Below are 27031 nucleotides of genomic sequence, written 5' to 3'. Positions count from 1 at the left end.
CTCCTCTCCTGGGTGTCTTTCTAAAGCTAAGCCTGTTCTGTGATTAATTCTTCATGAACGAAAGAGTGCACTGGCCCCAAGCAAGGGTACAGCTCATGTGAAAGGTGCTTCTCTCCCCCGGGGACCAAAGCCTTCTGAAGCACAGAGGGGTCTGGAAAGTGACCCAGGCAAAGGGAGGGCTATTTCCAAAGCATCAGACGCAATCGCGGGGAACAAGTGGGACATCTCTGGGGATGGAATTCATGCTGGCACGCAGCCAGGAGAAGACACCAAGAGGCTCAGGGAGACACGAAGGGCGGCGCCCCCGCTGCCAAGCAGAGGCACCCACCTCCTCCATGTACTCGGGCTCCGAGGCGGACGCGTCCCAGCGGTTGTTCAGGATGAAGATGTTTGGGCGGGACAGGCGCTCGCTCACCTTGTGGAAGAACTGCTTTTCCTGGGTGAGGGAGGGAGACCTCGGTGGAGGAGCGGCCGTGCCAGTCAAGGCCCTGCCCGCCCGCCTGCTTGGCCAAGTCCTCGGGGGGGTGGGGGGGAGTGTAGAAGAGGCGGGGGAGGGGTACCGTCTGCATCAGGGTGGACTCGGAGTTGGCCACCAGCACAAACACATCCGCGTCCAGGCAAAACTTGTCAATCCAGCTGTCCAGCTCTGTAGTGACATCGATGCCAGGGCTAGAGGTGATGGGTAAAACATCATCAGACACACAAAAGACAGGCCCTGTCCTTCTGCTTTGAACAGGCCTGAGGCTCCAGGCAAAGGCAGAGAAGGCTACAGAACGGAGAGAAATCAGGTCAGGCCTGGCCCTTCCTGGAGGGATTTCTGTTTTTTCTCTCACATCCTTTCAGATTGTCTGAAAATGTGTTTTTTTGCCACACGCCTCTAAGATGTCTATAAAAACCTAATGATGGGCATTTTACTTTGGGGATCCACAATTAAGGTGAAGCTTTGTATTCATGTGAGTCCGGTAAGCACTGCATTTCTTGGCATGGTTATAGCCTGTCCACAAAGCAGGAGCCAAGTGTTCCTTCGAGAAAAATCAAACACAACACGGCCCTTACCACTGCGAGCTCCACCGCTACCCCCCAAAACACCACTACCATTGGGTTGAGGCTGAGAACCTTCCCAACTTTTAAGCATCCCTCTGTGCTCTCTTTACAGACCATCGCTAGGAAAACTTCAGGGCCCTGACACCTGCCAAGAGTCTGACAGTAATCAGACTCCAGAGGAACATCCAAGAGGCAGGAGGATTTGGTTGAGCCCATCAGAAAGGCAATGTACTTAAGCAGAGCAACAACAGGGCCTAGCGGGCTGTAACCTGGATGATCCAGAAATGGGAACCTGGTGCCCTCTGGGTTTGGACCCCGGGGGAGGCACCTTCCTCTTACCTGTCCATCAGCACCAGGTCATCCTTGAGAAGCGGGCACTTGGAGTTGGGCCACATCACACTCACCAGGCTGCCGGCGTGCAACTGCTCATCCTGGTGAAGGGCGTGGGCCAGCTGGTTCACAGTCTGACGGGGGAGGTGGGAAAGAAAGATCAGGGCTGAGGAAGAGCCTCCAGGCTGGAGACTGGGGATGCCTGGCCACGGCACAGTGGCCCAAGCCCGCTGCCCGACCTGACACCCCTTCTTCTTTCATTTCACACATAAAAGCCAAGAGCTGAGAGTTGCCGATGAGAACCGACTCTTCTTCACTCCTCTTTTAGGTTTTTTCCTTGGGTGTTGTTCTAAAGCTGAGGTGGCTCTGCACTAAGTAATTATTTATGAACCCACATGAACATCTGGCCCCAACCAAGAATGCACCTGGCTCACAGAAAAATGAAAGCATGCAGGCCCTGAGCGGACGTGTCACAAATCACAGAGCAAATGCAGGCAAGACCCCAAAGAACAAGGCACATACGTTCTTTGCGGCAAAGAGAAGCGTCAGATGGCCGGCCTAACAATTCGCAAGGACCGTGAACCCCGACTCAGGGCACTCCAGCAAACAGCCAGGCTAGGACACGGCTTCCCCGACCCCCCGCAGGGCACGGACCTCTCCTTAGAGGGGCCCTCTGTTCTGTCGCCGTGGACGCGCTAGGTTGGTCTGAGCCCAGGGCTGGAAGGCGGGTTGGGGGTCCCCGGGGCAGTGCCCTCACCTTGACGCTCCTCTTCTCCTCTGAGCCCTCCGTGAGGAGGAAGGCCTCGTGGCCGTCTGTGCCCTCCACCCGCAGGAAGCAGTTGGTGGTGTGGCCGATCCCAGAGGGCAGCACTTTGTCCCAGAGCATGGCATTGATCACGGTGCTCTTCCCGTTGCTCGTCCTATGAGGAAATCCTGGCCGTCAGTGGGGCCACCGCTATCTGAGTTCCAGGCTATCACCAAGAAGCTACCAGCCTGGAGGCTCAAAGCCCTGTCCCCTGCCGTGACACCAGTGCCCAGGCAAGCAGAATGGCCACTCTGTACCAATGAAAATGGATGGGCCAGAAGTGGCAACACTCACAGCTTTGTAAGTATAAAGCGATGGTCACAACTTCCCTTTACTATGTGCTTTTATGAAATCATTCTCACCAATTTTTGCAGTTGCTATGGAATTCTCAGTTTGCTATAAAGAATATGTATGCATGGAGTTCCCATCATGGCTCAGCGGTTAAGGAACCCAACTAGTATCCATGAGGTTGTGGGTTCGATCCCTGGCCTCACTCAGTGGGTTAAGGATCCGGCGTTGCTTCGAGCTGTGGTGTAGGTCGCAGATGTGGCTCAGATCCCGAGTTGCTGTGGCTGTGGTGTAGGCCGGCAGCTGCAGTTCCAATTTGACCCCTAGCCTGGGAACCTCCATATGCCGCAGGTGCAGCCCTAAAAATAAATAAAAAGAATGTGTCGTCCATGTCCCTTTAAAGGAAAGACACAAGTCCACACACAAATAGCTATCTTTTCACACTAATTTCCAATCCATTAGCCAGTGGGTCACATACAAGTACTGAAGACGTTTTACTGAGGTCTTATCACTAAACGATGGTTTTTGTTTTTTTATTTTTATTTTATTTCCCTTTTTTTTGTCTTTTCATGGCCGCACTTGTGGCATATGGAGGTTCCTAGGCTAGGGGTCTAATTGGAGCTGTTGCTGCTGGCCTACGCCAGAGCCATAGCACCTCGGGATTGCAACTGTGTCTGCGACCTACACCACAGCTCACGGCAACGCCGGATCCTTGACCCACTGAGCGAGGCCAGGGATCAAACCCGCAACCTCATGGTTCCTAGTCAGATTTGTTTCCGTTGTGCCACGACAGGAACTCCTAAACAATGGTTTTTAAAAGAAGTAAAACTTTTATTGTTTGAAAGCCCTAAATGAATGAATTGATTCACAGAATAATTACCGAATACCATTATGTGTCAGACACAGGCCCAGGCTTTAGATATACATCTCTTGGCATGAATCTAACAGGCAATAGATGGTAGAAATAATAAATATATTAAATGGTACATTTGAAAGTACTAGAAAAACAGAAGAACCCTCCCTGCAGGTCAGAGGGGAAAAGCAGTGTATGATGTACTGAACGCCACTGAATGGCACACTTCGAATTTGTGAAGACAGAAAATTTTATGTTATGTGTATTTGGCCTCAATTTTTAAAAATGGAAAAAAAAAGAAAGAAAGAAAAAGGATGGACAAACACCTGTGGCCTGGGCTCTTGGTTCATCACGGCAAACCTACACGGGGCTCACGCGGTGCAGCGCCAGCTCAGACACCACCTGTCCCCGGGTGGGCCCGCCACCGACCACGAGGCTCTCACTCACTATGGACACCACATGACTTTGAAGGATAACCCACTCCTCGCAGCGTGAAGCCACTGATTCACCCCCGGGGGTCTGCCTCGGTCTAGGTGACCTCAGGTAAACGACCCCAACGGGCCCAGTTTTCTGAGAAAGGCCTGTTTTGCTGCTCTTCTCCCACGGCACTCCTCTGGAACATGAAGCCCCGCCCCTGGGTGCCAGCTGAGAGCTGCCTGCTGCGGGCAGATACCGTAGCACCTGCCCCACTCACGCCCTCCTCCACGTTCTGCTTCTGGAAAAACAGCTCTACTCTGCAGACTCATCTGCTCCAGCTCACCAAAGTTGGGGGGCGGGGCACAGCTCTCAGGGGAGGATAAAAAATGACCACTCAGAGGGAGGGTTGAGGGCCGCCCCTGAGTGGCGGTCATTAGGGGCAGGCCTCAAGGCACAGTGCCTGTCCCCAGGCTATGGCTGGGTGCACAGCATCCAACCTGAGGACCTTTTTTTTTTCCTGCATTGGACGTTTAATTTTCATTAAAGGTGCTGTGCTAGAATAAGAAATACATCTGGGTTTTGTCCCCAGTTCCTGGCACAGAGCTCTTAAAATCCTGGGAATTTCTGGAGTGATGAGAGTGTCCTTTGTCATTCATAAGGAGCCTCCCCCTTCCTTCTTTTGGCCACGCTTGTGGCAGGACAAAGTTCCAAGGCCAGGGACTGAACCTGTACCTCAGCAGGGACCCGAGCCACAGCAGTGATAACGCCGGACCCTTAACCTGCTGAGCCACATGGGAACTTAAGGAGCCCCTTTTGAGCACACCAGTTTATGTCCAGGAACTTCCGCACGCTATGGGCACAGCACACCAAAAAAACAACACAAAAACACCCCAAAACAACGACCAAAAAACCCAAACAATCCAATTTAAAAAACAGGCAAAGGACTTGAATGGACATTTCTCTCAAGATAAAGAAATGGCTAACAAGCATGTGAAAAGATGCTCAACATCACTAATCACTAGGGAAACACAAATCAAAACTAAAAGAGAGGAGTTCCTGTCGTGGCGCAGTGGTTAACGAATCCGACTGGGAACCATGAGGTTGCGGGTTCGATCCCTGGCCTCGCTCAGCGGGTTAAGGATCCGGCATTGCCTTGAGCTGTGGTGTAGGTCGCAGACGCGGCTTGGATCCCGCGTTGATGTGAGCTGTGGTGTAGGCCGGCAGCCATAGCTCCGATTAGATCCCTAGCCTGGGAACCTCCATATGCCTCGAATGCGGCCCTGAAAAGACAAGACCGAAAAAAAAAAAACCTGAAAGACATACTACTTCACACCCATTAGGATGGCTACTGTCAAAGAGAAAACAGGAGTTCCTATTGTGGCTCATCAGATAAGAACCTGACACTGTCTCTGTGAAGATGCGGGTTCAATCCCTGACGGTCTAGTAGTTAAAAGATCTGGCTTTGTCACTGCTGTGGTTTGGGTTTGATCCCTGGCCCAGGAACTTCCCCATGCTATGGGCACAGCCAAAAAAAATAGGGTCTCAGATCTTTGTACACCCACATTCACAGCAGCGTTATTCTCAACAGCCAACAAGTGGAAGCGACAAGTGTCCACCATGGATGAGTAGATAAGCAAGATATGGTATATACATACAATGGAATATTATTCAGCCTTAAAAAGGAAGGGGATTCTGACAAATGCTACAGCATGGATGATTCTACAGGACACTGTGGTAAGTGAAATAATTCAGCCACAAAAAGACAAATACTGTATGCTTTCACTTACATGAGGCTCCTAGAGTAGTCATATTGATAAAGACAGAAAGTAGAATGCTGGTTGCCAGGGGATGGAGAAGGGACCAGGAGTGGTTATTTGATGGGTACAGAGCTCCAGTTTCGCAAGGGGAAGTTCTGGAGGTGGATGATAGTGATGGTTGCATAAGAGTGTGAATGTATTTAACAAAACTGGACGTTGAAAAATGGTTACCATGCGGAGTTCCCGTCGTGGCTCAGTGGTTAACCAATCCGACTAGGAACCATGAGGTTGCGGGTTCGATCCCTGGCCTTGCTCAGTGGATTAAGGATCCGGCGTTGCCATGAGCTATGGTGTAGGTTGCAGACAAGGCTTGGATCCCGCGTTGCTGTGGCTCTGGTGTAGGCCAGCGGTTACAGCTCTGATTAGACCCCTAGCCTGGGAATCTCCATATGCCGCGAGAGCGGCCCAAGAAATTGCAGAAAGACAAAAAAAAAAAAGGTTACCATGCTAAGTTTTAGGGTATGTGTGTTTTACCACAATTAAAAACAACCAAACGAAAATAAGGAGCGTGCTGCCTCTTAAGTCTGTCAGCTGCTTCCCTGCCCTGCGGCTCGCAGACCCACCATCCGGCAGAGAGCGCCTCCCTCCCCACTCCCTCCCAGTTGGAAACAGGTATGAGGACTTCAGGACTCACCGGCCAAAAAAAGCCACTTTCATGTGCCGCCGGGCGAGCACCTCGCTGATGCCCCTCACTTTGGACAGGTAACCTTTGACGTCCAGAACTTGCTCTTCTGTCGTCACAGGGTCCAGCTCCTCATTCCTATAGGTGTCTGGAGGTGGAGATGGAGAATAACTCACCGCAGGGTCAGAGTTCCATGTCACAAGTCTGGAAGGGACAGGGTCCACCACCAGGCTCCCTGCCATCCTGGGCTGAAGGTCCAGACTCCCTGCTGTGGGCCGCAGCAGTAGCTCGGCTTGGGAGCGGGACAGTCTGGGTTCCGGCGCAAAGAAGAGCTGGTTCCTACCTCTTCCCAGCCTAGGGGCCTCACGCAAAGGAACCTTTCTGGGTCTCAGTTTCCTCACCCTTAAAATGCAGATAACAATAGAACTAGAGTGCCCGGGTGGCCTAGCGGTTAAGGATCTGGCACTGTCACTGCTGTGGCTTAGGTCACTGCTGAGGTGCAAGCTTAATTTCTGGCCCAGAACTTCCACATGCCCAGGGTGAGGCCAAAAAAGTAAAACCAAACCAAACCAAACCCAAGCCAATAGTACCTACTTCTTGTCACAGGTGAAAGGATTAAATGAATTAAAACACAAAAAGTGGAGTTTCCATCATGGTGCAGCAGAAACGAATCCAACTAGTAACCATGAGGATGCAGGTTCAATCCCTGGCCTCGCTCAGTGGGTTAAGCATCCAGCATTGCCATGAACTGTGGTGTAGGTCACAGACTCGGCTTGGATCTTGCATTGCTGTGGCTGTGGTGTAGGCCAGCAGCTGTAGCTCCAATTCCACCCCTAGCCTGGGAATCTCCATGGGCCACAAGTGTGGCCCTAAAAAGCAAAAAGTAAATAAAAATAAAACACAAAAAGTGCTAAGGATAGGGGCTGGTACACAATGAAGACCACGATGTCAACTGCCATCTTACGTAGATAGCTTCCTTTTCATTTTTGTCTTTTTAGGGCCGCACCCGCCACATGTGGAGGTTCCCAGGCTAGCGGCCGAATCAGAGCTGTAGATGCCGGCCTACACCACAGCCACAGCAACGCCAGATCCTGAACCCCCTGAGCAAGGCCAGGAATCAAACCCATGTCCTCATGGGTACTCGTCAGATTTGATTCCACTGTGCCAAAATGGGAACTCTTGCTTAGGTTTTACTTAAATGCTTAGCAAGTTCTCACTATATGCCATGCACTACTCTGATTACTTTTCAAACACGGTCTCACTTAATCCACATCCTGTACTGATCGGAGTTCACACACGGCAGAGCCAGAACTGGGACCGGATCCCCGTGCGCCTTCATGAGGTCCTGCCTGACCTGGCCCCCGTCACTGCTCAGGCCAGGTCTCAGGGACCCCCAGCCTCACGTTCCGCCTCACCATGTCCCATACTCACCGTGCTCTATCTAGGCTTTTGCTCAGCACCACAACCCCCTCCACAACTCAGAAGAGCTAAAGCCTGGCCTTGGGGTTCTCCAGCTCACTCCCACTTAGCCTGCCCTGACCCTCTCAGTCTGAGTCAGGTCCCCTTGGCCAGGCTCCCACGGCACGCTGTCCTTCTCCCATCTTAGCCCTTATCTCACCATAGGATAACCACCTGGCTCACCTGTCTGTATCACTTACTACCTGAGTGCCAAGCTATCTGATCCCAGCACCCAGCAGGTGCACGTTTGCTAAGCAAACAAATGCCAGGATCACTGCATTGCTTTTTCCCCAGGGCCCTTGACAGGCAGATAGATAACATGTTATGACAGACGGGAGCTACCGAGCAAGATTCTGCCTCTCCCATCTAGTACCTGCGCAGAAGGTGCAGTGGCTGGTGTTTGCCCAGCATGCTCCTGCTGCTGCAATGACTAAATGTTTATGTGCTCCCAGGTGATGGTGTGACGTCCAGCGGACCCCTGAACAACAAGGGGGTTAGTGTGTCATTTAGTCAGCCCTCCACTGCACGGTCCCTCCATTTCCATGGTTCCACATCCGAGGATTCAACCACCACGGATTGTGTTCTACCTGTTGCATTTACTGCCGAAAACAATCCCTGTATGAGCGGCTCCGTGCACTTCAAACTCATGCTCTTCAAGGGTCAAGTGTATACAGAGGTGGAGCCCTAATGTCTGGGATTAGTGACCTTTAAGAGACCTTTAAGAGAGGAGTTCCCACTGTGGCGCAATAGGATCAGCAGCATCTCTGGAGTGCCAGGACACAGGTTCGATCCCCAGCCCAGCACAGTGGGTTAGAGGATCTGGTATTGCCACAGCTAATGCAGCTCAATTCTGATCCCTGGTCCGGAAACTCCCTCTGCCATGGAGTAGCCAAAATAAATAAAAGAGAGAGAGAGACTCAAAAAAGTCAGCTAGCCCCTGTGCCATGTGGTTACCTGTGATCTTACAGAGAAAAGACAGCAGTCTAGGAAGTTGGCCCTCACCAGACACCAAATCTGCTGGTGCCCTAATCTTGGGCTTCCCAGCCTCTGAAGCTGTGAGAAGTGAATTTTTGTTGTTTACAAGCCACCCAGTCGATGGTACTTCTGTTACAGCTGCCCAAACAGACTAAGACACTTGTGAACCACCAGGCTGACAGGCCCCAGCCCTGAGAACCCTCTCACAGGATCCAAGCACGACAAGTGAGCTTCCCCCGCAGCTGGTGCCATGAAAGGAAATGAGCAAACAAACAAGGTTTCCCCAGGTCCACTGGCCATCCCCTTCTCAGACACCCCTGTGGCGCAGTGGGATTAGCAACACCCCTCAACATCCCTCTCCCCTTGGGTGGCCACGTGGTTGTGGCCTTTGGAATGCACTTAGGAGGAAGCTGCCTCTAACACCTGCGGCTACATTTAAAAGACACAACAAGCAGGCAGACAAGTCTCATCACCTGCCCTTTAGAGAACAGTCCTAAGGCCAAAGCCATCCCCTCCCCGTGCCAAGACGATCCCAATACACTCAGGATGGCTCCAGCTCTCTCCCTGCCAGTCCGCTAACAGGCGAGGCCTCATGTTTTCACAAAAAGAGAACTCAAAACACCTGATGGCTGTCACATAAAGACCATCATCATGAAGCATGTGTTCATCCACAGAACCAGCTGCAAGGGAGTCAGAGCATCATGGAGGGCCAGCCTGGGCTCCAGGGGACAATGGCCTGGCCGGCCCCATCCCCGCACGCACAAGGCCAGGCACACCAGCCCTACTGCTACACAAAGGGGTAATGAACTGGAAGCATTTCAACCACCAATCTTATAACGTGGAAATGCAAATTTTTAAAGTTAACAAACACTTTGGGAACAACTGTCTCTGACATCAAGCACCACGCTGAGGGCAGGGCATGAACAGTCCATTCTTAGTCTGCTCAGGCTGCAATAACCAAATTCCATGGCTGTGGCTTAGACACAACAAAAGTGTCCATGGTTTGGGTGCCTGGAAGTCTCAGATCAGGATGCCAGCCTGGTCGGCGGAGGGCCCTTGTCCAGGTCACAGGCTTCTTGTCCTATCCTCAGGTGGCAGAAGGAAGCAAGGGAGCTCCGTGGGTTACCGTCGTGGCTCAGAGGAAACGAATCGAACTAGGAACCATGAGGTGGCGGGTTCGATCCCTGGCCTCACTCCGTGAGGTAAGGATCTGGCGTTGCCGTGAACTGTGTACGTTGCAGACGTGGCTCGGATCTGGTGTTGCTGTGGCCTTGGTATAGGCCGGTGGCTACAGCTCCAATTGGACCCCTAGCCTGGGAACTTCCATATTCCGCAGGTGCAGCCCTAAAAAGCAAAAAATAAAATAAAACAAAAATAAAGGCACTGACCTCATTGGTGAGGGCTCCACTGTCATGGCCTAATCCCCTCCCACAGGCCCCTCCTCCTAATACCATTATACTGGGCCTCAGGAGTCCAGCAGTCCAGCATGTGACTATTGGGGAATGAACTCTCAGACCACAGCGTGGACTGATTCCCCTTCTTTAAAGGGAATAGAAGTAGCAGTTTGACACGTAAAGCACCCAGAAGCCAAGCTGCTCTCGTGGAAGTAAAGTGGAGAGCAGTGCGTCCCTGGGCATATGCCCACTCAACTCCGAGGCTCCTGCGGACTGGAATCTGGTCTCACCTGAGCCCCTCTTTCACAAATGATGAAATCAAGGGCAGATAAGACTCAGCTACCAAGTCTTCACTGACAATGCTAGGACCTGGAGCCAAGGGCTCCCTCCCTGCCTTCTGGAGAGGGAGCCTGAGAAGCCAGTGGCTGGAGTTGGCACTGAGTGAGGGGTGAGCAGGGATTAGAGGTTACTCAAATTAGTAACTAGAGGAAAAGGTGCTGGTGACGTGTGTTTCTTATTCACAGTCCTGCTGTCTCAAAATAGCAGAGAGAGCACGCCCTGGTCAGGAACCACCAACCCTCAGACAGTGCCCGGTACCAACGGCAGCCAGACCAGGCCAAGGAAAGCACCTGGACTTTGGCGTCAGAGACGCCTGGGTAAAGCCTGCTGTGTCACTTATAAGGGACCGAACAACGCAAAACCTCAATCCCCCTGCCTCTTCAATGAGGGTACCATTCACCTACCACTTGTGACTAAACAGAACAGAATGTGATGGGTCCCTTCAATGATGGGTCCCTTGTTTTCCTGGCCCAATCTCCCTGGAGCCCAAGTCCACATGATTGCAAGAGCAGAGCCATGCTGAAGGTGACAACCCACCTGGGCATGAGCTCCCCTTGAGCAGGGCTGTACCTCCCCACCCCCAAATCCGGCCACCTAAATACTGAAACCGATAGCAGCGGGCCTGGCTGAGCAGCCGGCGGCCTGTCTCACCTTCGAGGAAGGTGGCGCTCTCCTGGATGTAGGCCCCCAGCTGCTCAAAAATGCCATTGATCTTCTTCTTGGCAGTGACAAAGTGCTTGAGCGGGGAAGCGTTCACTTCAGCCATGTGTCTCTTATCCTTCTTGACTGTGATGATGGAGTTACATCGAGAGAAGAGCAGGGACATCGCGCTGCAAGAGAGGGAAGATGACGTGCGTGAACCCAGGGAGGCCCAGCTCAGGACCTTCTGTGGGGGGTGTGGCAGGGGGACCGGGACCGGCTCGAGGGTCCATCCAGAACACAGGCCCTCCAGGCCAAGACTAGGGATAGCACAATGTGAACGAGCCTCTCAAGGGTAGGAAGGCCAGTCTCCCTGTCACCCAGTGTGGGCCCCCGGACGCCTGGAGCCAGGGCCCCGAGTTCAGGCCGAGTGTGGGCTGGGCCCTGCCTGGTGAACAGGGTCAGGCCTGCCTTCCCCACCTTAGAGAGAGACATCACCCTTGAGAAAAAGCACTGAATGGTGAAAGCCAAGCATCACTCAAGCTCAGGCACTGCCCCACCCTTTCCTGGCCACACACCTGCCCAGTCCCGACGGCCCCAATTCCTAACACAGTTCTGCTTTTTTATTTTTGGTTGCAGGTGGGGGGGCGGGGGAGGCAATGGCCAAGGAAGGGTGATCCTCAAAAGAGACAAGTCTACTTCTACAACTTACTTCCAAGTGCCTACTGTTCTCTTTCATTGAGAATGTGTATAATGTAGAAAATGTGGAAACTAAAGGAATACAAAGACCCCATCTCCCCCCATTCTGTGATAAGCACTGTTAACACCTGCTGATCCTCACAGGCTGTTTTTGTGAGGGGGGCTCTCTTGCTCTCACTCACTCACTCACACTCATCTTTGCAGCCTTTTTTTTTCCTCCCCCTTATGGTAATAATATGTTAGTGGTCGCGAGGCTTGACGCCAAAGTCCTAAAGATCTTAGGTCAAAGTCAAAAGAGGCAGACGGAAGAGGGAAGGTGGCACCTCGCTGTGGCTGGAGTCCCTACCAGGCACAGACCCACATCCTCAGAGGAAGCCCTCTGATCCTGGGAAGTCACGGGAAAAAGGGTGTGCCAAGGATGACGGCACAGCTGCAAGTGCCCGTCCTACCCTCTCCAAGGCTCAGCAATTTCTCGTCACCCCTCCCTCCCAGGCCACCCTAGTCACTGCGCCACCCGCTCCGCACCTGATCCAGCACTCACGCTATCTGCGAAGTGAGCGGGCACTGCCCAGGAGTGAACACGCTCGAGATCCTGCCAAAGGCTGCTGAGCCAGTTCCTGAGAAGCAGCGGGAACATCCAGAAAAAATGCCTAATAACGGAGAACTCCCCACGCTTTGGGAGGAACTAGCCATCCCAAAGAGTGGAGAGAAAGGGAGACCCACACGGAAGTGGGAACCTGCGTGTTCTGCCTAAACCTACAAATTATTTTGCAATGTCAATGATTTCTGCAGGGATGAGAGAAGTGACTATGTGTCCATTTGTACCTTCCTCCTCAGGATATGCCACATCTGTGAGATTTTCTTAGCTTGGAGGCCACGTGTCAAGGCCCTAAATAAGAAAGACAGCAAAGGAGTTCCCATCATGGCTCAGTGATTAACAGAGCCGACCAGCATCCATGAGGATGCAGGTTCAATCCCTGACCTTGCTCGGTGGGTTAAGGATCTGGTGTTGCGGTGAGCTGTGATGTAGTTCGTAGATGTGGCTCGGATCCAGCATTGCTGTGGCTGTGGCGTAGGCCGGCAGCTATAGCTCTGACTGGACCCCTAGCCTGGGAACCTCCATATGACGAGGGTGTGGCCCTAAAAAGCCAAAAAAGAAAAAAGAAAAAAAAAAAAAGAAAGACAGCAGAGCTCTGAGAAGGGTAACTGGGGAGAAAAATACCACTGGCTCCACCAAAGCAGAAAAGGAAGAGTACACTGCAATCCAGCTAACCGTGGCCCCACAGGAAACCCCTAGAGAAACAGGGAACACATGGAAGCAGAAGAGGAAAGTCACTGAAAGGAGAACAGGGGTCTGGGAAGGCATGAGGTAACCAGGTGATAGATTCTGGAATAAGACAGAGCTGGGTTCAGATCGTGACCGCACTATTTCTAGGCATTTAAACTTGAGCAAGGTTTTTAACCTCAGAGCCTTGGATTCGCCAGGTGTACGGCTACGACAAGGCACAGACCGTGAAAAGATGAACGATGACCTGACACAGCCCAAAGGCAGCTTTACATGTTATAAAACAACAACAGGAACAAACTCCACCAGCAAGATCACAAAGACTTCCCCCTGGAACAGCCAGCCTCCAGGGGAGGGCAGAGGCAACTCCACCACAGACACGCCCACGGCTGCCCCACGGCTGGCATGTGGATGGAGGACACAGCTCTGCTCAGGGGTGAGGCTCAGCAGTGCCCCGCCCCAGAAGGGACTTGCCTGCAGGAAGAAAGTTCCCAGAGGATCAGCTAGTGCTTTCAAGTTCTGGTCATTGTTTGCAAGTCCAAAGGTTATGATACCAAAGGTATTAGTGCTGGAAAATCCAAGATTCCAAAGCATGCACACTAGTTAAAGCTCAGTGCTTCAAGGTTACCTGGTCTGCTCAGAGGTCAGCCCGTCCAGGAGGTGACCTGCTCTCACATTCCTCAGCCTGCAGCTGCACATTCCTCTCCCATGGGACCAACTGCCAACCCCTCCAAACTGATGTCTCTGGCTCTTTTAGGGCCCAAGCTGAGATTCCGTGTTCGTGTTACACGTGCTGCTTTCAGATTGGAAGCCTTTCCTTTTTCACCAACTTGGACTACTCCTCCTGTCCTTCTAGACCCAACTCTGGTGTCACCCCCTCATGAAGCCGTCTATGACATCCCCACAGAGGCCATGCAACCTTACAGACTTTAGGTGGTTTATCACACTTTCTCCCCATCTAATCTGTGAGTTTCTAGAAAGTCAGTCTCTGATACAGAACAGGGACCTATTTCCGTTTCTATTTTCCTCTTCCACAACTGAGAGATATGGGTGACTTAGTGAATGCCTCTTAAGGGGATTGCTTTCCTACCCTTCCAAACCTGAAATACATAGTTACTTTTTTCTTAAAAAGCAGCCTTTGGCTAAGCATCTGTTTCTTAGTATTTGGAGCTCAGTAAGTCAAGAGAGTTGGACAAACCTTTCAGGTTCCAGAATGTAATCCTTCCAAAGAGCAAGCTGGGCATACACATGCACAAACAGACCAGAGTTGCAAAATACACACACACACCAGCCAAGAGAGGGCCCCTGCTATCTTGAGCCTTCGCCTGCCAGCTTCCAACCCTTCCAGAGTCAGGGGAAGCAGCTTGTTCCTGTTCATCCTCTGCAAAACCCTGATAGCTCCTCCTTCACTGGAGGGTTCCCAAGAGGCACATGGGGTCAGCCCCCAGACACAGCTGGGCCAGAGTCCAGCTCCGATATCAGCTCTATACTAAGCGGCATGCTTCAGGCTGCTGTGACTGCCTCAAAGTGCTCTTGAGGTCATGGCTTCAGAGTTTACAGCAGCATTTCCCAAAGTGCAGTCCACAGAACTCCCGTGCACCCCATGTTCCCTGTAAAAAGGGCTCCCTAGTAGAACCGATTTGTAAAACACTAAATGCTACCCCCTGCACTGGAGCCACAGGAGCACAGCAAAGACTTTGGGAAGGAAAGCTTGTTGTGAAGCCCCTGATGCAGGATTTCATCAATTTATCTGAAGAAACCCTTCTTTTGTGTAATAGTTTTAAAACCCCTGAGGATCACACTTTCGGAAAAGCCTCACTCATCCCTGTAGTCTCCCACTCCCACCAAAAAAGTTCTGGGAGCACAATATTAACAGATATTAACTAAGACCAGAATCAAACAAAAGTCTAAACTATTAGCACTCCATGGTAATCAAAAGCTTTGCCTCAACCTAGGCCGTTAGTTAAGGAGGATTAGGTGCCTTGGGCATAGGGACAGCAGTAGCAAAATTCACTGCAAGGTGTGTTTGGATCCCAAGCACAGTTCCTGAATCCACACCCACCTCCTTACCCAGTTTCATGCACAGCAACTCCTAGCAGGGAAAATAAAATGGATCCACAGATCGTCTGCTGGCACAACTGGAACAGAGGAGAAGCTGAGAAATTAAAAGAAAAGAGTATACAGGGTAAAGGGGCAGAGTAGACTCTTAGAAGAGCTGTGATAAGGCACCAAAGAGCCCACTTCCACTGGGCAGCAAGAGAAGGAGGATCCAGCAGCAGAGACCAAACAAGGGAGCCAGAGATTCCAGCCACTTTCTAAACTGTCAACTTTTAAATGGGCTCTCTCAGCAACTAGTGAAATCCTCCATGGAAGTTGAAAGGAGACGTGGCTTTTTTCCAACACAGGTTAGAAAACTCCGGATCTGTGCAAAGATGACCCCATCTGAGACTTGCCGCTGAATCAGAGCACCCCCTTTCCACTCCACCCAGAGCCAGCATGCCAGATATCACAGCCACCACTTACTTTTTGGATGGTGAGAGAACTTCACAGGGTAGGCATCATGGACGCGGCTAGAGTCAAAAAGACGAAAAGAATTTGAGTTCTCCTCCGTCCTATCTCACGTTGAGGTTGGCTGCTGATTGCGCTGACTCAAATTCTGACTTGTTGGAAAAGAAAAGGCACAGGTCAACAGGCAGCAAAAAAGAAAAAAAAACAAAAACTAAAAACTGGTGCCAAACAAGTCTAACCAAACTGAAAAGCCAAGCAAACTCATCCCCGAGGGAAGCTTACTCATTGAGGCACTGGAGTGGTACGTTAGGAAGTTCCCTGAGGAAAAACACAACACGCAGGTGTGGGGCCAAGCCTAGGTGTGCACAAACACGTGTTCCGCCATGTGCTGGGGAGAAGCAGGGACCCTGGCAAAGGCACAGCCAGAGGCGCGAAGAGTGGGCAGAACCAGGACAGGGACTGGGCTGAGGACTGTGGAATGGAGGACTAGAGATGGGAGAGTGGAAGTGCAACTTATTGAAAGCCTCCACTGCCAGATGCTGTAAAATGTCTTAATTCTCAATTCTGTGGTGCAAAGAGTTATGCTAGTTAAGTGGCCAAGCTGCAACTGAGATACTCCCTCCTGGTGACTGCAAAGCTCCCTTGCTTTCTATTAGGTGCATCTGTCTTACCCCACCCTTGGAGAGGGAAAGGGTGACAGAGCCCCTAATGGGAGGAGGTTAAGAGAGAAAATAAAGGAATTAAAGGAACAGGGCAACACAGACTTACAATAGAGGGGAATGGCAGTTTTGGCCTCATGATCCAAGCAGCTAATTATTCGGCGTCTTCTGTCTGCCTTGCGTCTGTGTGTGTGTTTGTGCCAGGCATTAGAGTTAGGGATGGATAAAAAAAACAGTCCCTGCCTTCAAACGGAGCTTACCGTTCATTTAGAAGCCAAACAAGTAAAGAGACGACTGTGCGAGAGCAATAAGTGCCCAAATTTGGGGAAGTCGGAGCAGGGCACTTACAGTGATGAACGTGGGCACCTATCATGCGCTGAATACGTGCCGGCAAATACAGAGAACTGGATGAGAAATGGGGAAAGGGTTGGGGTGGAATGCGGCGGTGAAGACTGAGCAAGCAAAGGGTGACAAGTAGCCTCAGGGGATCCCACCCCCCCGAGTCCAGCGTCCCGCCCCCTCCTCTCTGGGCCGCGGAGAGCCCGGCAGCGAGGCTGGAGCGTGGGGGCGCCTGCCAGCCCGGATTCCGAGCCCCCGGGAACCTGGTGTCCCACTGGCGCACGCCAGGCTACTCAAGACTCGCCGGGCTGGGCCGGCCCCGGCCCACCGCCCAGTGTGCTCGCCCTCTCACCTTCACCTTCCCGGCCTCCCGGCAGCCATCATACCCCTGACGTCACCAACAAGCACCACCCCGGGGACAGGCGGGAGGAAAAGGGCGCGCGAGTCACCAGCCGCCTCAGGTTCGCCGTTCTGACCTCGGTGAGTCCGTGGACTCTGAGCTCAGCGTGTTCGACCCTACTAGTTCCTATGGGTTAGGGATCCTCTGGCTCAGCGCCTGGAGAGGCATCTCAACTCGTTTATTCACCGCCCTGGCGTCCCAAACCGATGACGTACGCGCGGGGACACGCGCTGCATCATGGGGGCTGTAGTTCCGCTGGGCTCCGATCAGGGGCTGGGGTGGGCGGGGCCTCGAGCTGTCAAGGGGAACAGAAACCAAGGGCCTGCATTAGAGGTTCCCGCTCTTTCGTTTGTTGCTCTAGAGTTTTACCCCAAGGCTTCTGCCAGGTCTGGAATCCAGCTTGCGCTTGGTAATTTTAGAAAAGAGCTCCCAAGAGAAAGACAGAGAGTAAGCCTTGGCCTGCCGCCCTTCAGTTGACTTTGAGGAAGTAAGAGCAGCAACCATCCCTGAGCAGGAGAACCTAACATACTTCACGTGAACCTTCACAATAGTACCAGTTGGCTCAGAGGGGAGATGATTCCAGCTCACATATGGCAGATCACTGGGGGCTTATTATGTGCCGGGCACTGGGATACAGCAGTAAACAGTCTCTTGATGGCCTCAGGGACAGCGGGGGAGGCTCTAAGCCTGCGCTGTCCAGACTGGGTGCCACCCAGCCACGTGTTGCTATGAAATCCTGAAATGTGGCCAGTGCAAACTGAGATGTGCTGGAAGGCTGGAAGGCTTGGTAGGAAAAAGAATGTAAACTATCTCACTGATATTTGTGTATTGATTACGTGTATAATAATATTTTGGATAAATTGGGTTAAATAAAATATGCTGCTAAAATTAAGTTCTCCAGTTTCTTTTTACTGTTGAGAATGTGGCTACTAAAAAATCTAAAGCCACACAAGTGGCTTGCTGTGATATCGTGGGTTTTTAAAAAATATTTTATTTATTTTTATTGTATTGTATTGTATTGTATTTATTTTATTTTTGCTTTTTAGGGCCGCACCTGCTGCATATGGAAGTTCCCAGGCTAGGGGTCGAATCAGAGCAACAGCTGCCAGCCTGCACCACAGCCATAGCAACACTGGATCCGAGCCGCATCTGCGACCTACACCACAGCTCACAGCAACACTGATTCCTTAACCCACTGAGCAGGGCCAAAGATTGAACCCATGTCCACATGGATATTAGTCGGGTTTGTTTTTGCTGAGCCCCAATAGGAACTCCGATATTGTGGTTTATAATAAGCATTATAGGAGTTTCCATTGTGGCTCAGTGGCTTAAGAACTTGACTAGTATCCATCCATGAGGAAGTGGGTTTGATCCCTGGCCCCACTCAGTGGGTTAAGGATCTGGCATTGCCACGAGCTATGGCAGAGGTCAAAGATACAGCTCAGATCAGGTATTGCTATGGCTGTGGCATAGGCAGGCAGCTGTAGCTCTAATTCAACCCTTAGCCTGGGAACTTCCATAAGCTGCAGGTGCAGCCCTAAAAAGGGAAGAACAAATTATATATTTGGTCTCCTTCCCCTGTTCATGATGCAGAGCTCCTAAACCCTGGTTTACCCACGTAAGAGCCATAAGGGCATCTTTTGCTATAGTGTTTAGTTTGCCCTCAGTTTCCAAAATAGCTTCAGAGCCATTCAGAATTGAAATGAGGAGTTCCCTGTGGCACAGCAGGTTAAGGATCTGGTGTTGTTACTGCAGCATCTCAGGTTCCTGCTGTGGTGCCTGTTCAATCCCTGCCCTGGGAACATCCACATGCCTCAGATGTGGCCAAAAACAAACAAAAAATGTGAAATGAGTCTTTCATAAAAATTTCCTTTCAACTACACCTGAGTTTATGTTAATGAGGTGACTTTTGGAAAGCCCCTTTGGATGGAGTTGGTTGCCGGAGGAACCAATCATGTGATTAGAAGTTTGGAAATTTCAGCCTCACCACCACCCCCCAAACTCCTGAGACAGGGGCTGGAGATTGACTTGATCACTAATGGCCAATGATTTAATGTACCATGCCTGTGTGTGTGTGTGTGTGTGTGTGTGTGTGTGTGTGTGTGTGTGTGTGTGTGTGTGTGTGTGTCTTTTTAGGACCTCACCCGAGGCATATGGAGGTTTCCAGGCTAGGGGTCTAATCAGAGTTGTAGCTGCTGGCTTACATGACAGCCACAGACCAGATCTGAGCCGCATCTTCGACCTACACCACAGCTCATGGCAACACCGGATCCTCAACCCACTGAGCAAGGTCAGGGATCGAATCCGCATCCTCATGGATCCTAGTCAGGTTCATTAACCGCTGAGCCATAATACAAACTCCTGTAATGAAGTCTTTATAAAAATCCCTGACATATGGTTCAGAGAACTTCCAGGTTGGTGAACATGTGGAGGTGCTGGGAGGGAGGCACAACCAGAAATCATGGATGCTCCTCATCCTTCCTGAAACAGCCCATACAGAACGACAGAGCCATTGAGGATACAACAGAAACTAACTAGGAGTTCCCTTCGTGGCGCAGTGGTTAACGAATCTGACTAGGAACCATGAGGTTGCAGGTTCGATCCCTGGCCTTGCTCAGTGGGTTAAAGGATCCGGCGTTGCCCTGAGCTGTGGTGTAGGTTGCAGACATGGCTCGGATCCTACGTTGCTGTGGCTCTGGTGTAGACCGGTGGCTACAGCTCCGATTCGACCTCTAGCCTGGGAATCTCCACATGTCGTGGGAGCAGCCCTAGATAAAGCAAAACAAAACAAAACAACAACAACAAAAAAACAAAAATAAAGCCTCTATTAAAAAAAAAAGAAACTAATTAGAATCAACCAGGTCCAAGATGGTAGACGATCATCCAGTGGACCTTGAGCCTTATCATGCACTCACTGTAACACGTTAGCATGCTAAATGACATAGCCACAAGTGCCAGGACAGTTCACAAAAGGGCAAAGAGTGGCCCGTGGCCCTATTCCTGGAAAACCCAGCCCCCCCACCCCCAGTAGTTGAAACAATCTTCCTACTCATTAGCTTATGAAATTACCCAGCCCTTAAAAACTCACCATCCTTGGAGTTCCCGTCGTGGTGAAGTGGTTAATGAATCCGACTAGGGACCATGAGATTGCGGGTTCGATCCCTGGCCTTGCTCAGTGGGTTAAGGATCTGGCATTGCCATGAGCTGTGGTGTAGGTCGCAGAGGCGGCTTGGATCCCGCGTTGCTGTGGCTCTGGCATAGGCTGGTGGCCACAGCTCCGATTGGACCCCTAGCCTGGGAACCTCCATATGCCACGGGAGCGGTCCTGGAAAAGGCAAAAAGACTAAAACAAACAAACAAACAAACAAAAAAGCTCACCACCCCCACATCTCTGGGGCCTCTGGCCTTCCGAGATGGCCCACACTCTCTGTGGAATGTGTTTCTCCCAAGGCCGCTCCCTTACCTTTTGAGACAGACTACATTCTGTCTATGGAATGTGTGTCTCCCGGGCCACTCTCACCTTCCGAGACAGCCCACACTCCAGTTCTCTCTATAAACCTACTTCTTACCTATCACTTTGCCTCTCGCTGAATTACGTCTGTGCTGAGACATAAAGCACCTGAATTTCAGGAGTTCCCAGTGTGGCTCAGCGGGTTAAGAATGCAACATAGTCTCTGTTGAGGATGCAGGTTCGGTCCCCGGCCTCTGGAAGTTAAGGATCTGGTGTTGCCAGCACAGTGCGGCATAGGTCGCAGATGCGGCTCAGATCCCATGTTGCTGTGTCTGTGGCATAGGCCTCAGCTGCAGCTCTAATTCAACCCCTAGCCTGGGAATGTCCATATGCTGCAGGTGCAGATGTAAAAAGGAAGAAAAAAAAAAGAACCTGACTTTCGTAGGTCCTGAGACCAGATCAGTGATTTTTAATGAAACAGTCAATTCAAGTCTCAATCCGGGTTTTGGCTGAGTTAGAGACCCAGCCTATGGGTTCAAGTCCTGGTCAAGGTGCAGCGTTTCATTCCCACGTACCTTGTCTTGTGCATCCCTTCCATCTGGCTGTCCCTAAGTGGTATCTGCTTATACTAAACCAGAAACCTAATAAGTAAGCGGTTTTCCAGTGTTCTGTGAGCCACTCTAGTAAATTCATCAAACTGAGGAGGAGGTGGTGGGAATCTCCAATTCAGTCAAAAGCACAGGTGACAACTTGGACTTGCAGTTGAAGAGGGGACAAGTCTTGTTCGACAGTGTCAAAATCGAGTTAAATTTGTAGGACCTCTTTTCTGTAGCCACGGAGAACTGGACAACTGCTTGTTGTGGGGAAAGCCTGAATACACTTGGTGACCGGAAGTGTCAGACATGAATTATTATGTGGAGTGTAAGGAAAAACAATAGTTTCTCTCTACACTGGGATGTGTGGTTCACCTTATACAGTCCTACATACCTCAGAATCTATAGGCAATTGGTTCTAGAACATTCCTCAGATACCAAAATCCTCTGATGCTCAAGTCCCTTCTGTCAAGTGGCACAGAACAGCTCCTGGCCAACTTTATTTCTACAGATCGGCTCTGTGCTCTACCCATGGCAGAATCTTGCTGCAAATACCTTGAGACGAATCATTAGCATCTGGCCTGACCAGCTTATCAGTTCCTGGTGAGGTTGGTTAGACATCACTGTCCCAGCTTTTCTATCCTGCATGAACTAGTAGCCTCCCATCCCGAAAGCCAGGCTCTGGATTGGGAGGCCACACCAGACCCTGCCTTGGATGTGACCAGGCCTCTGGGACGGGACCCAGCACAGCTGTCTGATTCCTTCCTCCTCCAAACTCCCTGGCCTCCCAAAGGGGACAGTTAATTCTCCAAGGGCCGGAAGTGAAGGTCATTTCCCCTCTTGGGCAGAATCTCGTCCAGTCAGGAGGAGGCCTGGATGATTTCCCTCCTGGACATCTGGCCTGACCTTCTCCTCCTCTGCACTCTGGCCGAGGCGCTGGCCGCTTGCCTCGGCTGCTGCAGGAGCCTCAGAAATCATTCCCAGCCTTCCAGCTTCACCCTCCCCAGTACCCCGCTTTCTCTCCAAAACACAGCTTCAAGCTGTGAGGCTCCTAACAGCAAGGCTTCCCCTGCTCGGCTGTCGGTGTTAGTGTCGGTGTACAGCCTGGGGTGCGAGTCAGGCTATCTTCTCCACATCACCTATTTCCATTTTGATGGGCTTCTCCACAGCAGACAGAAAATGCATTTGTAATCAGAAAAAATTTAAAATCAACCCTAAGATACAATATACACACATATAGCACAGATCAGCTCAGAAAAGACACCAAGAAACAGATTTGGCACGGTCACTTCTGGGGAAGCCGTGGGTGAGAGATGGGAAAGGACTTAAGATTTGCGCTCATTGAATTTCCCATGCATTAATTTTTATTTTTTGCTTTTTAGGGCTGCACTCTTGGCATGTGGAAGTTCCCAGGCTAGGGGTCGAATTGGAGCTACAGCTGCCGACCTATACCACAGCCAGAGCAACTCGGGATCTGAGCCGAATCTGCAACCTACACCACAGCTCATGGCAACACTGGATCCTTAACCCACTGGGTGAGGCCAGGGATTGAACCCACATCCTCATGGATCCTAGTCGGGTCCTTTAACTTCTGAGCCACAAAAGGAACTTCCCCCATGGGTTAATTTAAAAGCAACAATTTATCTTTAGAGGGGAAGGTTAAATTAGGAACTGAGGATTAACAGACACTAATGGATCTAAAATAGATAAACAGCAAGGATCTACTGTATAGCACAGGGAACTATATTCAATATTATTAATAACCTATAATAGAAAAGAAAATATATATACACATACATGTATACATATGTATATAACCAAATTACTTTGCTATACAGCTGAAACACAGCAAATCAACTACACTTTAATTTTCGTGTGTGTGTCTTTTTTTTTTTTAAGGGGCGCACCTGCAGCACTTGGAAGTTCTCAGGCTAGGGCTCAAATCAGAGCTGCAGCTGCCAGCCTACACCACAGCTCACAGACAACACCGGATCCTTAACCCACTGAGTGAGGCCAGGGATAGAACCCACGTCCTCATGGTTACTAGTTGGATTCGTTACCGTCGAGCTGCTATGGGAACTCCCACTTCAAATTTTTTTTTAATTAAGAAAAAAAAAGATCTTTAGAATGCATATGCAACCCCCCTGGGTGACTCCAATTAAATAAAGTCCAAACTCTCCTTAGCCTGGGAAAATGGGTTTTGCAATCTGACCCCTCCACCCAACCCACATCAGCCAACCTGCTTTTCAGATGCCACCTGTGCCTTTCTGGCTCCAGTCCCTGATCTGGAGAGTCTCTCTGCCTAGTAGAGACTCCTTCCCCTCCAAGGCCCAGATTAAAAGGCATTTGCTGGCAGCCTTCTGTCTCTGAACTACTGATATATTCGGGGTTGGGTAACTCTTTTTTTTTTTTTTTTTAATGGCTATACCCACATACGAAAATTCCTGGGCTAGGGATCAAATCTGAGCTGCAGCTGCAACCTACACCACAGCTGTGGCAATGCTGGATCCTTAAGCCACTGCTCCAGACCAGGGATTGAACCCTTAGCACCTCAGAGACAATGCTGGATCCTTAACCCACTGCACCACAGTGGGGACTCCCAGCTGAGTAAAATTTTGTTGCAGGACTGGGAGTGTCCCGTACCTTGAAGGAGTGTCCCTGGCTCACTAGTGGCAGTAGCCATCTACCCCTCCTTCCCAGGTTGTGACAACCCACAGTGGCTTTAGACATTGCCACATGGCCCTTGGGGGCAAAATCATCCCCCAGAGAATGTGTTACATAAGCTGCTGGTCCCTCCTGCTCCCCACAGTTTTTTTCTAGCCATGGTGGCATCTATCACACAGGGTCCACAGTGAACTGCATTTGGGTCTTTCTGTCTCCACAAATGACCAGAGGGCACCTGGGGTGCAAGGACCAGATTCCTACTGTAATCATATTCAAATATCCCTACCACTTCCTTGCTGAGTGATTTTAGGCTAATTATATTATTTGGCCTCTCCAAGTCTACGTTTCCTCTTCTAAAAAGAGGCAATGGGGAGGTCCTGTTGTGGCTCAGCAGGTAAAGAACCCAACAGTGTCCATGAGGATGCAGGTTCGATCCCTGGCCTTGCTCAGTGGGTTAAGGGTCCAGCGTTGCCACGTACGTCGGTGTAGGTCGCGGCTCAGATCTCAAGCGGCTGTGGCTGTGGCATAGGCCAGCAGCCTCAGCTCCAATGCGACCCCTAGCTCAGGAACTTCCATATGCTGCAGTGTAGCCATAAAAAGAAAAAAAAAAAAAGGTGATGCCAGCCCCGACCCCAGAGGGACTATGCACTGAGTGGCCAACATGCATGATGTCCAGCCCACAGCAGAGATGGACAGAGATGAGCCCTTATTATTATTTATTATTAATACATGCCCTGAAGTGTTATCGGCGCCTCAAGTCTGCCCAGGGTATGGTGAAGCCACCAGAAGTTCTCTGTTCCCAGACATCCACGTTTGCAGGAAGGGTGGTTGGCAAAGGCTTCAGAGCAGGTGACACCTGACTCGGATCTTGAGAGATGACCCCGCTCAGATAGCCGTACCCGGCTCACACAGCGAGTTAACACAATATACACAGGACACCAAGATCGCACGTGACTGGGTGTGGGAAACGCAAGTCTGCTGGTGTGGCAGCCCTCCTTGCCACCGCTGGGCTGTTAAAACCTCTCCCCGCCGACACCCACCCTGACACCTGCACACCCTACCCCCCAGCATCTCCCACTCAGGGGTTTGAATGACTTTTTTTTTTTATCTTTTTGCCTTTTCTAGGGCTGCTCCTTCGGCATATGGAGGTTCCCAGGTTAGGGGTCTAATCGGAGCTGTAGCCACCGGCCTACGCCAGAGCCACAGCAACGCAGGATCCGAGCCGCGTCTGCAACCTACACCACAGCTCATGGCAATGCCGGATCCTTAACCCACTGAACAAGGCCAGGGATTGAACGGGAAACTTCATGGTTCCTAGTCGGATTCGTTAACCACTTCACCACAACGGGAACTCCTGAATGACCTTTAATGGAGACTCTCCTGTTTCTGTCTGGCCCTCTCTCTGGAGGGATCCAGGGCAGGGGAACACAGTGCAGTGTGTGGACACACCACTCCCTGCACCGCCCCCCAGCAAGGGTCAGATAGAGGATGGAGTGATGGCGTCAATGCATTTCCTATCTCCCGGGAAGTATTCTGAGTCACTGTCTCAGAGGGACAGAGCTCTTCAGCAGTCCCACGGTCAGGGTGGGGACTTGAGACTGATCCAGATCTTGGTGTCAACCCTGCAGCTTGAAGCTGATGTCCCTGGGGCTGCAGCTCTGGCGGGGGGGAGAAGCGCCAGGCATGGCGTCTTGCCCCTAGAGTCTCTCCAGGCAGCTGGGTCCACCCTGGACCTGCTCAAGCGCTGCCCCCTGGAAGAAGCAGAGGAAGTAGGACCGGGTCTTTCAGTGGGAAAGGACAAGTTGCTGCAAAGCAGGGAAAGTGGACAGTTTCTCCTGGGGCTGCGTCCAGAGCCCCAGCAAAGTCCCAGCCAAGGAGGTGTGCTCTGCCTCTGGCCTATGGCCCCGTCTCCCATGGCGGCTCCAAGAGCAATGAGAGGTCAAGAGCCTGGAGGCTGGACTGGTCCCTGGGACCCCGAGGTGCCCAAGGCTGCTGAGCAGTGGTTGTCAACACAGAGGAAAAGGTCCGAGGTGGCTGGATCTGGCCACTTAGGGATCGACGAAGGAGACGGCGATATAGCGGGTGCCTTTGGTGGTGGGGAGCCCCTCGTGGTAGTGCGTGAGTCGCCCAGGGTGCATGAGGGTCCAGCCTTTCCGAGGCGCTCGGATTGAGCAGTTGTAGCGCAGGAAGCGACAGCCTCCGCCCTGGGAAATACGAAGTGTCAATTTCCCAACAGGAAGCGACAGGTCCCCAAAAGATGCTGGGCCCTTCCCCTCCCCCCACCCCCTATTCTCCCATCTGAGCCATCACGGCCAAGTGGCCCACAGCACTTCCTGCCTGGGGATGCCTTGTGGAGCCACGGCCGTGAGCCACCTAAGGAAAACACACAGCAAAGAGCAAGGGATCAGCAGCCCTGGCCTTGGAGTTGGGCAGCCCTGGGCAAGGTCAGCTACCTCCTTTACCAAGTCCGTGTCCAACCTGAACCTCAGTTTCCCCTTCTGGAAAATGGGCATTAGACTGCACAGGGCTGTGAGAATTAAACGAGATGAGTCATTCTGTGGTCCTCTGCTTTGATAATAAATATACTTGTATGAAAAGCAGCATTCTTGGGAGTTCCTGTTGTGGCTCAGTGGTTAACGAATCCGACTAGGAACCATGAGGTTGTGGGTTTGATCCCTGGCCTCACTCATTGGGTTAAGGACCTGGAATTGCCATGAGCTGTGGCATAGGTTGCAGATGCAGCTTGGATCCCCCGTTGCTGTGGCTGTGGTGTAGGCTGGCAGCTACAGCTCTGAATGGACCCCTAGCCTGGGAACTTCCATATGCCAAAGGTGAAGCCCTAAAAAGAAAAAAAAAAAAAGAAGAGAAAAATGAAAACCCTAAACTTATACTAATAGCTATCATTCCCTGAGTACTTATTATACGTCCATGTAAGCAATTCCCAGATGAGCTCGTTTAATTCTCACAACTCTACTGGGGGGCAATCTAAGTTTTTCCCGTCTAAGACATGAGGAGATTGAGATGTTAAGAAATGTGCCTAGCCACAGGAGGTCCATCGTGGCTCAGTGGTTAACAAATCCGACTAGGAACCATGAGGTTTCGGGTTCGATCTCTGGCCTCGCTCAGTGGATTAAGGATCCGGCGTTGCCACGAGTTGTGGTGTAGGTCGCAGACGTGGCTCAGATCCTGCGTTGCTGTGGCTGTGGCGTAGGCTGGCAGCTACATCTCCGATTAGATCCCTGCCTGGGAACCTCCATATGCTTTGGGTTTGGCCCTAAAAAGACAAAAAAAAAAAAAAGAAAGAAAGAAATGTGCCTGGATACACGTGACACAGAGCTGGTGCGGGGGGAGGCAGGACCCTGGCCCAGGCAGTCTGGCTCAGACCTCCTGTGCCCTTGCTCTACTGTGTCTAAAGCCTCTCCCCGCCACAGACTTGTGCCCTGAACCCAGCC

General features: G+C 51.3%; 2 protein-coding genes across 12 annotated transcripts in view; both read right to left on the bottom strand.

The window, feature by feature from the left end:
• The window catches only part of MFN2 (mitofusin 2), a 29838-nt gene extending 12897 nt beyond the window's left edge, over positions 1-16941 (bottom strand). The window contains exons 1-10 of one of the 11 annotated variants that reach the window (XM_047791844.1): positions 16824-16941; positions 15489-15621; positions 15036-15103; positions 12506-12569; positions 10994-11172; positions 6189-6324; positions 2132-2294; positions 1384-1508; positions 561-669; positions 329-436 (exon numbers count right to left, since the gene is read on the bottom strand). In XM_047791844.1, the coding sequence (XP_047647800.1) occupies positions 329-436; positions 561-669; positions 1384-1508; positions 2132-2294; positions 6189-6324; positions 10994-11168 (816 nt within the window). In that variant the 5' untranslated portion in view covers positions 11169-11172; positions 12506-12569; positions 15036-15103; positions 15489-15621; positions 16824-16941. Of the gene's footprint in view, positions 1-328; positions 437-560; positions 670-1383; positions 1509-2131; positions 2295-6188; positions 6325-10993; positions 11173-12505; positions 12570-15027; positions 15121-15488; positions 15626-16241; positions 16350-16392; positions 16411-16823 lie in introns of those variants that run through there. The other 10 variants (XM_047791841.1, XM_047791843.1, XM_047791845.1 and 7 more) reach the window with 10 other exon arrangements.
• Positions 16942-24931: 7990 nt separating this feature from the next.
• Positions 24932-27031, bottom strand: part of PLOD1 (procollagen-lysine,2-oxoglutarate 5-dioxygenase 1) — a 30943-nt gene continuing 28843 nt past the window's right edge. Inside the window, exon 19 of the mRNA XM_047791838.1 lies at positions 24932-25783. Coding sequence (XP_047647794.1) covers positions 25628-25783 — 156 coding nt within the window. The 3' untranslated portion in view covers positions 24932-25627. The remainder of the gene's footprint in view (positions 25784-27031) is intronic.

This window comes from Phacochoerus africanus, chromosome 8 (assembly GCF_016906955.1).
Source record: "Phacochoerus africanus isolate WHEZ1 chromosome 8, ROS_Pafr_v1, whole genome shotgun sequence".
Taxonomy (NCBI): domain Eukaryota; kingdom Metazoa; phylum Chordata; class Mammalia; order Artiodactyla; family Suidae; genus Phacochoerus; species Phacochoerus africanus.
This window is presented reverse-complemented; position numbering and strand designations above follow the sequence as displayed.